The sequence below is a fragment of the Eulemur rufifrons genome, chromosome 7 (assembly GCF_041146395.1).
Source record: "Eulemur rufifrons isolate Redbay chromosome 7, OSU_ERuf_1, whole genome shotgun sequence".
In the NCBI taxonomy this organism is placed as follows: domain Eukaryota; kingdom Metazoa; phylum Chordata; class Mammalia; order Primates; family Lemuridae; genus Eulemur; species Eulemur rufifrons.
In genome coordinates this window covers 175,934,234-175,945,909 of record NC_090989.1, presented here as the reverse complement: position 1 = coordinate 175,945,909, position 11,676 = coordinate 175,934,234, and the positions used below count along the sequence as shown (strand labels likewise).

The 11,676-nt window shown below is 47.4% G+C and overlaps 1 protein-coding gene across 1 annotated transcript in view; it reads left to right on the top strand.

Moving 5' to 3' along the window:
* Positions 1 to 2,099: 2,099 nt before the first annotated feature.
* EIF4E3 (eukaryotic translation initiation factor 4E family member 3) overlaps positions 2,100 to 11,676 on the top strand; it is a 39,045-nt gene continuing 29,468 nt past the window's right edge. Inside the window, exon 1 of the mRNA XM_069473809.1 lies at positions 2,100 to 2,263. Coding sequence (XP_069329910.1) covers positions 2,100 to 2,263 — 164 coding nt within the window. The remainder of the gene's footprint in view (positions 2,264 to 11,676) is intronic.

The following is an 11,676-nucleotide window of genomic DNA, read 5'->3' as shown; positions in this document are numbered from 1 at the left end:
CCTTCCTTGTTGGCCTGTTGTAAGGATTAAATGAGTTAATAAGGGTAAAGTGCTCAAAACAACCTAAAGGATGCCTACATTTGCAGAATCAACCATTATTTATAAATCAGTTACATATAAATTCATGTAACTGCTTTGCACAGCAATTTGCCAATATGTATCAGATTTTTAACTGCAGCCAACAATCCTCCAAACTTAAGCTTGTGCTTAAGTGTTTTCTTGAGAACATAAAAGGAGAAATTAAGGGAACGAATAAATGCATCTAACCAAAGGACCTCCAGTTATCTCAGTGTTGCATGGACTTTATAAAATATGTCATTCCTTCCAGAATCATATGTTGTATAGAAGTTGTGTTTGAAGCAGAGATCACAAAGCAGTGGTCTTGTTTTAATTGAGTTGCCATTTTATCTGATCTTGATGACCTTTTTTTTTTTTTTTTTTTTTTTTTTTTTTTTTTTGAGACAGAGTCTCACTCTGTTGCCCAGCTAGAGGGGCAGTGGAATCATCCTAGCTCACTGCAACCTCAAAATCCTGGCCTCAAGCGATCCTCCTGCCTCAGCCTCCTGAGTAGCTGGGACTACAGGCTCGCGCCACCACGCCTGGTGAATTTTTCTATTTTTGGTAGAGATGGGGTCTTGCTCTTGCTCAGGCTGGTCTCAAACTCCTGACCTCAAGCAATCCTCCCGCCTTGGCCTCCCAGAGTGCTAGGATTACAGGCACGAGCCACCGTGCCAGCCTTAACCTTGGTTACCTTTTAAGGAGGGCATCTACCCTGGGTTTCATGATAGCCTATTATGATAGGCTTGTTTGCAGCGCCTCTTCTAGTCCATCCCTCCTAGTATCCCAGTGACTGCTCAAGAGCAGAACAGGTGCTAAGCCAGGTAGGAAATCTATGAGGAGAGGGAACTCTACACATCCTTACTGTTAAAGGCCAGAGAGGAACTATCCAGAAATTCAAGTTCAAAGTTTAAAGAGGGTGTCCATGCCCATGCTGGTTGTGACTTGTGTGTTCACATGCCTCATAACTTTGCTTTTCTTTTGGAAAAAAAAAAAGTAAGAGAGACTTGGGGAGGGGCTATGTTAGGAAGGTCCCTCTTGCTTTAAGCTCAGGAATCTCATGGCCATAGGGACTTCCTGTGTGTTTAGAGGTGCAGGGGACAGAGGGCTCTGTGTTCAAAACTGCCCTCTTTCCTTCACTTTCCTTACCTGTGCTCTGGGGCAGGCTTGGAGAACTTTGGCTGACTTTGGGAAGCCTCCTTTGAAGTTGACCACACTTTAGGCCAGGCTGCAGCCCCTCACTGTGGGCACAGGTGGCTCCAGAGAGGGTGAAATGGGGGATCTGGGCCCTTCAAATCAACTGAGTTGGGAAGCATGCTCTGACCATGGGGAATGCAAAGCTGGAGTGCCACAAGCTCATGCTCCAAGTCAGTGGTTCCCCTTTCTTCCTTCTGTCTGGCCTTTTGTTTTTGCACTGTCGGGCGTGGGAGTCTCTTTATCCATTTGGCCATCGGTTCCCCTCTCCATCTATCTGTCACATCCAACTGTGCCTCCATCTGCCCTTCATCCCTCTATCTCCTTCCCTCCTCCAACCATCTGCCAGCTTTCCCGTCCATCCTTCAGACTGCTGGTATGTCTATCCATCCCTCCTTCCCTCGCACCGTGAGTCTGAGACTCCAGCCACTGGTCCATCCATCCCTCCATCTGTCCCGAGCCTGCTTTTCCATCCCGCCGACCTCCTGCCTGGCTGAAGAGCCAGCTCCCGGACCTTTCCTCTGTCTCTCTCACCCCATGGCCCGCTAGTCTGTCCCCGGCCGCCGCCCCCAGCCCGTCCGTCGGTCCTCCCCACGCTGGGTCCGTGCCTGTGCCGAATCGGTCCCCCACCCGGCCGGGGGGCAGCCTGTCTTTGTCGGACGGCCGCGGCCCGGCAGTGCCCGGGGCAGCTCCCTGCGCGGCTCCCAGGCCGGGCGGGCGGCCGGCGGCGGGCCCGGGGCGGGGCGCGCGGGGCGGGGCGGGGCGGGGCAGGCAGGGACCGGGGTGACTCAGCCGCCGCTCGCCCCGCGGTCCGCGCGTCCGCCGGCCTGGCAGGCGGGGCGGAGAAAATGGCGCTGCCCCCGGCCGCCGCGCCCCCCGCCGGGGCCCGGGAGCCGCCGGGGCCCCGCGTCGCCGCCACCGAGCCGCCGCTCGGCCTGCAGCAGCTGTCGGCGCTGCGGCCCGAGCCGGGCGGGGTCCCGCTGCACTCGCCCTGGACCTTCTGGCTCGACAGGTGAGGGGGCGCGGGGCCCGCCGCCACCGCTTTGTCTCGGCCCGGCCCCGGAGCCCGGTGCGCTCGGCCCAGCCCCGCGCCCCGCGCCGGGCGCCGCCGTCCCGGGCCGGCTCCGCCGTGGCGCAGACCCCGGTCCCGTCGCGCGTCCGCCGGCGCGCGCTCGGGGACCGGTGCAGAGCCGGGTCGGAAGCCCAGGTTTGGGCCGCGCCGAGCGGCTGTTGGGCGGCCTCGCCTCCCGGGCCGGGAGAGGAGAGCGCTGCCCCAAAAGTTTCGGCAACACTTTCCCCCCTTTATTCCCTTCGGAAGCGAACGCCCGCACGGGCGTCCTGGCTGGGCCGGGGGAGATGGTGGGCGAGTCGGGGGGTAATCGCGTCCTCGCTGTAGAGCGACAGCTGTCCTGGTTACCTCACGGGGCTCTTAGCAAGCTCAGGACACGACCTCAGCCGTGACAGCACTCGGGAAAGTTGACTATCCCTTGGGAGGGGTGCGGTGGTGGCATTATTACTGCACAGCGTGCGCCTGCACCCACGCCCGGCCCACGCTGCCGAGGACACCTCTTCAGATTCTCTCTCATCCACTGGGCAGGCATTTCCTGAGCACCTGCCCCGGAGCCGCACACCTGCTGTGCGCTGGGAATTCAACCTTGAGCATCCGCTCACCTTGTCAGGAAAGGGGGACAATTACAACGTTCTCAGGGGACAGCTCAGCTGCCGTCTCCTAAGAAGGGCCTTTCTGACTACCGAATCTCAAATAGATACTCTCCTCCATCATTTTGCATCCTCTCACCCTGCCTTCTTTTCTTTATAATGCCTGACACAGCCACATTCTATTATATATGACTTTGTTTATTTTCAATCCTTGAATATTTTCAAGCCTCTGCTGAGTCGTCAAAGAGCAGAGACTTTTTTTGTTGTTGACACTTGCTAAATCCCAGTACCTAGAACTGTGCCTGGCACATAGTAGGAACACACAAAAATTTTTCAGAAATGCATAGATGGAAGAAAGCCAAGCCCCTTCTTAGTGTCTACCTTACACTGGGTGCCCAGTGATGATACCCCAAGCTTGTCCCAGGAGCTTTTGCAAATTTTGATGAAACCGGTGCCTACTGTGGTTAAATGTTAGGAGGAAATGTATGTGAGAAATTTACTTAGTAGAAATTTACTGAGAAATTTACTTAGTACACACAAATCTGGTTTTACAAGGCCTTCCATGAAATGCCTGCAAGATTTTTAAAAAGTGATACTCGTCTTTTTCAATGAAGACAAACTCATTCCTTCTTTTTCCTGTTGGAATTAGATCTATGAGAATTGTCACTTGGAGCCATTTTCTTTTCCGGGGACCCAAAGAAGTTGAGGGTGGGGGAAATGGAGTGAGTCGTTTTTCAAAACATTTTCACTTTCGTTATGAGATGTTAAGAGAGTCTTTTATTGTCATAACATGAGTGGTTTTGGCAAACTTTAGCGGAATGAAATCATGTGTCTTTGTTTTCAAAGGTGTGCTGTAACTATGCTGTTGTTACCTGGTATCTGTTGCTAAACCTGGACCTGTAGTCTATCTAAATTGTGGATACTGTTGACCGGTGGAAACAGTATCAAGAGAGTTTCTTTTTAGAAAGGTCAAAAATTAGTCTATACATAGGAACAACACTTTTTAGGAATGGCCTAAGATTATTAATACTACAAACAACACAACCTTTTAGTAATACTTTGTATCTTTTAAGATAACAATAGTAACTTCAGTGAAGACACAAACCATATCTTACTATTGATTTGCACATTTTTGTTTTCTGAAAGTCAATAATCACATGAAATACATTTTTGCCACAGTGTCCAAATCTTTAATAGATATGGCTGTATTAAATTTAAAAATTATAATTAGTTCCAGCATTGTACATCTGAATTCAATTTGCCTGCTCAATCATCTCATAATTTGTATTGAACTTTTGCTACTTCCCTGGGAATCCATTACATTTATATAGACTTCCCCCACCCACTCCAGGTTATGAGCACATTGTGTTCTAGAAGTTCATTTGTAACTTTTTTCACCAGAGAAATGACATTCTAGAAACTGAGGTTCTCAGGAGAGCTCTCCAAGGCTACCTTCCTTGCACCATAGCTAATGTCTGCCACTGATGACATCAGTTTTGAGTTCCACAGCATCCAAAGGCCTCCTGCTACTTAAAACTCCCCTTTGTCACCTATCTCCTGGCGTGTCCTTCCTTCCAGCCTACTGTCTGGTGATGAGCGAGCAACCTAGCCTCCCCAAGCCTCACTTTCATTGTCTGTAAAGTGGGGACAGTCATAGGGTGTATCTTATAGGGCTGTTCTGAGGATTAACTGAGAGCCATGGATGTACAACACCTAACAGGTGCCTGGCATAAAGTGCTTAATAAGTGTTAACTATTAACACTGTTATTACCATGCTCCCAAATTACCAACCCCTCCCCATGCCCACACCTCCCGTCTGTGGAGCAGCTTGTCTGAATTCAGCATTAGGAAGCCAGCAACCTAAATTCATTCCCCCCCCCACTGAATGAACTGGAAAACCCCCTTCAGTGGAGTTATTTCCATTTTTATTAGTCAACTCCAATAAATCTCTATTTGGTTAAAAAAATTAGACTGAATGGCTAAGAATTTAAGCATTGGAAGGGTCAATTTTAGTTTGGGGGTATAGGATGAAGAGTTTCCCCCCCCCCCTTTTCTGGATATTTAAAACCCTGTCCTGCCTTGATTCTTGGAGGCCACTCTTGGTTATGTGTCTCTGACTACTTCATTTTCATCTCATGGTGACCCCCTTCCCTCTGAGTTTTTTCCACGGGTCTCAGTCTTCAGGCCTCATCTCTGCTCCTCCTATCCCAGTGATCTTTTCCAGTCACAGGGCTTTCAATGCCATCTGAATGCTGGTGATTCCATGAATTTTACACTTGTACACCCAGCTCCTCCTATCTCCACGTGGATGCCTAATATAAATACATCCAAACTCAGCTTGTGCTGAACCACCTCCCCAGCTGCCCTCCTAAACTTGCCTCCTTCTGTCTGGCAGTTAACAGCACCTCCATCCTTCCTGTTTCCCAGCCCAAAATTCTTGGTGTCATCTGTAACCTCCCTCCACTCCCAGCAAAAGCCAAAGTACTTACAGTAGCCCATAGGACTCTGCAGCTCTTCCTGCCCTGCCCAGGACCCCTTCCTCCCCTGTCACTCTTCCTCCTGCCACCCTTCAGCTCATTGATCCCCTTGCTCTTTCTCCATCAACCCAAACATGGGCCTCTGCCACTAAAGTTCCCACTGCATGCCATGCCCTTCCTCCATCAGCTGCTTGGCCTGCTCTTTCGTGTCCTTCCAGGGCTCACAGGTCACCTTCTCAGTGAGACCTTCCCTGACCACTGATACAAAATGGCACAAACATTCTGACACACACCCAGGCCCCTGACTCTGTTTTATTTTCTCCATGGCATTCCCACCATTTGCTTGTCTTCTCTCACTAGAATGTGAGTTTCAAGGGGGCAGGGGTCTTTCCCCAGTGCTCTGTCCTTAGCTCCTAGATGGCAGCCTACCACGAGTCTGCCTGCACTAAATATTTGATGTGTTGTTGTATTCTACCCAACACTCTACCTTCTCCTGTGCTGGCTCGCATTACTCTGATTATTACTTGCAAATCTCCATCTCTAACCCTCAGTTCTGGACAAGTATTTCTGAGAGCCAGTGAAGTCCATGGGCACTTTAAGTGCAGTACTTATTATTCAGTAACTGAGTTGATTTCTCTCCACTCTCTTCCTTTTCTGCCTACCATGTATTGATCAACCGTCCTGCCATATTACCAGTTCTTCAAAGTTGGAATTTCCATTTGATCCTTGAACCTTCGTCTACCCCAAGTACCCTACTCCGTCCAATTCTGTACTTCATACTGTCGATCACCCTGGAAAACTTGCTGCAAGTCTAAGCCATTCCCTCATCTCATGCCCTCTCTCTGCAGACCCTGGCCACCTTGAGTCCCAGTCACACACTAGCCTGCTTGGCTACCTGCCTGCTCCCAGGCACTTCCCTTCTCCAGGCATCCTGATCTTGTCATTCCAAAACTCCCTCATCCCTCTCCTCTGCCACAGCAGCAGATTTTTACTTTATGTCTCTCACCACCTAAGGGTGCCTCTGTCATGGGGTTGTGTGACCCACACTGGGGGCATTCTGGATCTCCACCCTTCCCTCTACCAGAGCAGCCCTGAGTGATGGTTTTAGAAATGAGCTGCTTTGATTTCAAGAAAGGATTTCCCAGCCCTTTTTTTTTAAAGAAGAAAAACCATGGACTTACAGATTGTGGTACAAATTTATATACTGCTATTTTAAAAATGAAACCCACCTCCTTTTTAGCCTTATTACCTACCACTCCCAAATCCAAAATACCACTCAGTATGCCCATTCTTTCCGGTAACGTCAGACTACCAGCCCTTTTCTTGGGTAAGCCATGACTTACCAGCTTGTGAAATTTGTTTCCTGATGTTACTTCTATTTGGGATGCCTTTCTTCCTTTTGTCTACCTGGAAAACTGCCTTGCATCCTTTATGGCCCTATTAGGATGCCCATTCTCTGTAATGGTCCTTAAACTGCCTATGCTCCAGTCAGGATTAAACCCACTGCCTTTGTGTTCCCACAGCGTGTTCTATAGGCCAACATTTGTACCATGGTTAATTGATTCCTCCTCTGTCCCTCCCTCTTGCCTGTGAGCCTCTAACTGCCTGGCATCTGTGACTCCAGGGAGTGCTCATTATAGTGCCCGGCACACAGTAGGTGCTTAGGGGGTATTTGCAGACTTTTGTTTGTGATTACAAAGAAGAGCCATCGCCCACATCTGTCACCAAGCCCACCCCATCAGGGTTTAGCTCCACCAAGCCCATGTTTCCCAAAGTGTAGTCCCTCCTCCATCCACTCATCAGAACCACCCGGCTGTGCTTGTTAAAATACAGGCTCCCCGCCCTGCCCCAGACCTACTCAATCAGACCTCTGGGTGTGGAAGACGGGTTTGTACCAAGTGCCTTAGCTATCCAAACTTGAGAATTACTGCTCTATTGATTGATCATATTATAATAATTGAGTGTATTAGTTACTAGTCACTGTGGTAGGTTATAAGATTGCAAAGATGTCCTCAAAGGAGGGATGTGTCACATGCCATATGCGTCAGTAGCATCAGTGAAGAACTCAGAGAGCTGCTGCATTCCATAGGGTCCTGCCTTACAGGGTGTGATGCTTCCAAATACATTCCCATGGTGTAGTCCATAATAACAAACCTGACACAGGGAGGTGGGGCCAGACTTGACAAGGGGCATCCCAGGGTAGGAGGCTGTGGGGAAGGGCCATAGGTGGCAGGGAGACGGTGGCTGGCAGCTCAGCTTTTCCTGTGTTTCCCTCCCACTCTTGTCCTTCTGACCCCACAAACTCTAAATGGCCCAGGATTTTATTTTTGTAAGGGGCAAAGATCTTCTGGGTAGATCTGGCAGGGCAAGGTCCTGGGCGAGGGAGTTCTCAGCCTTTCCACCTATGCACTAGTGGTGACTTCTCCCAGAAAGGTCTGAGGGCCCTAAACATTCAGAAAATTTACTAGTCCTTACCCGGGACTGGCTGCTCAAAAAATGTTTTTCCTGCTTTTAATATTACAGATGCTGTTTACCTACTTCCAAACCTAAGGCAGCTGGCAAGACTTTCGTGATCTGACATGAGGACAATTCAAAACTTGGCCTTACTTAGTTCTGTTGTAAACTCTAACACTGTTAAACTTCTTGTCCACCCATCCTTCATGTGCGGAAGGATTAATTATATATCAAGATGAAGAGAGCCTCGGTTGCTACCGCCAAGGAGCTATGTAATAAACTAGGAGTGATTATAGAGGGAGGCAGAGAGAAATCAAAATCAAATAAACATGCAGAAATAAAACATTTAGATCATGTAGATCTTTTCAGTAGATGCATTATTAACTGTAAATAATAGGGCTTGGACCATTTTTGTATGTGACTTTCTTTCTCAGACAGGAAGCTGGTGTAGCCGCAAGCCACAGATCTATCTAAAAGTGATTAAAATGAAATCAGCTTTAATGGAGTGAAGGACATACGCAGGGTATACTTAATCATGTAGCTGGCCCTGTGCAGATTTTTCCTGTGACAGCTGAGCCTGATGTTGATGTAAATTCAATAGGAACACTGGCTTTTAGGAGACAAATCCCTGCTTTAAAGTCTTCCTCCTTCCAAGGTTGGTTCTCTTAGCTGAAATGAAGTTCTCTCTCCCATAAGGTGGAATATTGTCATCATTCATTTTTTTTGCCAAACATTTATTATGCGCACGTGTACCAGGCACGTGTATCTGGTAATTGGATATACTGTACTACATAACGTCTTTTTCTACTTTAATCTGGTAATATGGACTACAATTTACTCCTTTGTGTTAGGCACTGGACCAAATGCTGCACATAATTGTCCACAAAGTTCTCACAATATTGAAGTAGGATGTATCAGCAACATTTTACAGATGACAAAATTGAGGCCCAGAGAAGTAACTTGCTTGAGGTCACACAGTGATATATTAATAGAATAGAAGGAGGAAGTGAATTGGGACTGTATGACTCCCAGCACTGGTGTCCCTAACCCCGCTTAACGCTGCTTTCCTATGAGTATGAACAATGGAGGGGACATAATTCTCTCAAATCTCATATCCTAAACTATGGGAGCTGGACAGGACATAAGAGGTACTCTGGGCCTACCACTTAATCTCACAAACAAGGAAACTGAGGACCAGTTCATGGGAGATAATTAATCCAAGAACCAACTCCCTGCTTCAAAATGCAGAGAAAAGAAGAGAGCCCTGCCTGAAAACCCATATTTAAGCACTTTTACAGAATTATCCTTCACATTTAATGATAACCCCGTCTTGATAGTGTCTTTGGGTGATGACAAATGCCTCTGTGCAATAGTGATTTTTTATATTTTTCTTGTGATATTGCAGTTCATTAGGTTTTACTTTCCAAATTGTTAGCATTTCTTGTGGTGACTTGATTTAGATGACGTAAGTCTGCATGCCTCATACTTTAATGTAGGTACAAATCACCTGGGAGTTAGCAGGTCTCAAGTGGGGCCTGGAGACTGCATCTCTAACGAGCTCCCAGGTGATGCTGCCCATTGACCAGTGGCAGTTTGAGTGGCAAAGATGCAGGCAGGGTTTGAGGAAACCATTTCAGTGTCTTTGCTTCGTAAGAAGCATCTCCAGGTATGCAGGTGGCTGGTAGGTGGTGCTATGGCCCACTAAGAGATCCCCAAGTAATGGTTACGATAATTTCCCTAGGTGTTTACAAAGCCTCTGTCCTCATGAGCTTTCTTAAATGAGCTCAGACTTCAGCAATTATGTCTTTAAAAGTGGAGTTCAGGCCAGGTACAGTGGCTCACACCTGTAATCCCAGCACTCTGGGAGGCCGAGGCGGGTGAATTGTTTGAGCTCAGGAGTTCAAGACCAGCCTGAGCAAGAGCGAGACCCTGTCTCTACTAAAAATAGAAAGAAATTAGCTGGACAACTAAAAATGTATAGAAAAATTAGTCGGGCATGGTGGTGCATGCCTGTAGTCCCAGCTACTTAGGAGGCTGAGGCAGGAAGATTGCTTGAGGCCAGGAGTTTGAGGTTGCTGTGAGTTAGGCTGACACCATGGCACTCTAGCCTGGGCAACAAAGTGAGACTCTGTCTCAAAATAAAATAAAATAAAAACTGTTAATGATGCTTTAAAAAACAAAAAGAAAAGTGGGGTTCAATGGGGAAAGCACATTTGGAACGTCTGAACTGAGGATTGTAAGCTGCAGGACAGTTGGGACCATGTTTGGTGCAGAGTGTGTTCGTGGTGCCAAGCTGACTATCAGTCCTGCAGGAACTATCCAGTGTAGGCTGGTGACTAAGGGCAAGGTTGTCAGACATCCCTTGATTCAAGACCCAGCTCTGCCACTAACCAACTGTGTATATGGGCAAGTTACCACCCTCAGACTTAGTTTGCCTAGCCTAGCTCATAGCAACCCCATACTCCCGGGCTCAAGCAATCCTCCTGCCTCAGCCTCCCAAGTAGCTGGGACTACAGGCGCTCGAGACCATGCCCAGCTAATTTTTTGTTTCTATTTTTAGTTGCCTGGCTATTTTTTTCTATTTTTAGTAGAAACAGGGTCTCACTCTTGCTCAGACTTATCTGAAACTCCTGACCTCAAGCGATTCTCCTGCCTCAGCCTTCCAGAGTGCTAGGATTACAGGCATGAGCCACCAAGCCTGGCCTAGTTTGCCGATCTTTAAAGTGGGGTTGCAACTTTTATTTACCACAGGGTGTTTTAATGAGAATGAAACGAGATCATGTATGCATGGATAAGATGATATGCAGTCTTTTCAATTATCGGGGCTCAGTATTTCTTGAATAAGGGAGGACAAAATGCTTTCAGGCATTTTAGACTTAAGCTAAAAGAGTTTTATCTTGTGGAGATTCTCAGCAACCTACTTTAATGAGTAGGTAACCATGATTTGTAAGTAACATATTAAATTTTTGCATATAAATAGTGCTTAGGTGCCTGGCAACCATTTAAGTAGAACAGTTGGTCCAACCTTATTGGATTTCAAATGGAAGAGAATTCTCACCAGTTTCATATAGAGAGAATCTTGAGATTAATTTCCTGTTATTCCATTATGAAATTGGAGACACACAGGAGTAACAGACTAAAGTTGGGAGTTTGGGTCTTAAGCAACATAAACAGCTCCCTGACATCTTTGCATTCATCATCTACTTGGCAGACTTCAAAGGGTCACTTTCTACTTCTGCCTTAACCATCACAGTTTCTGAATTAGCCAAATTCAAGTGGAAACAGCCTTCACCATAGCTGTGGCCTGAAGCCTTGAGGGCCTGGTGCCTAATGGGCTTTCTTTTCTGAAGGTTGATATAGGAGGTTCTCAGCTATATATGCAACTCTCTTACTCTCTCTCTAATCCATCTAATCTAGGAAATGGGCTTGGTGTCTCTTAGTTCTAATAGCTTTCTCAACTGTGTCCTCCTCTTCTGTCCATCTCAATGATGTTAATAAAGTTAGCAATAATTGCTTATTAGATGCAATTAGATGCCCTATGTAAATGCTTTATGTAGCATCAGCTCACATAGTCTAAGTAGCAAAACCATGGAATAGAGACCATGTTTCTAGAGAGGAAGGTGAGGGTCAGAGAGCTGAAGCAGAGGGTCAGAAAGAGTCAGGCCTATCACACAGCTGGCAGGTGGCAAAGCTGGGACTTGAACTGAGATCCACTCATCCCAAAGACCATCCTCCTAATCCCTGTGCTTTCCTGCCTTCCTACGACAGCCCATCTGTGGCCTTTGTCTGGTATATTATCTTCCTCCCATGTCCAACCCCCAAAAATGATGACCTG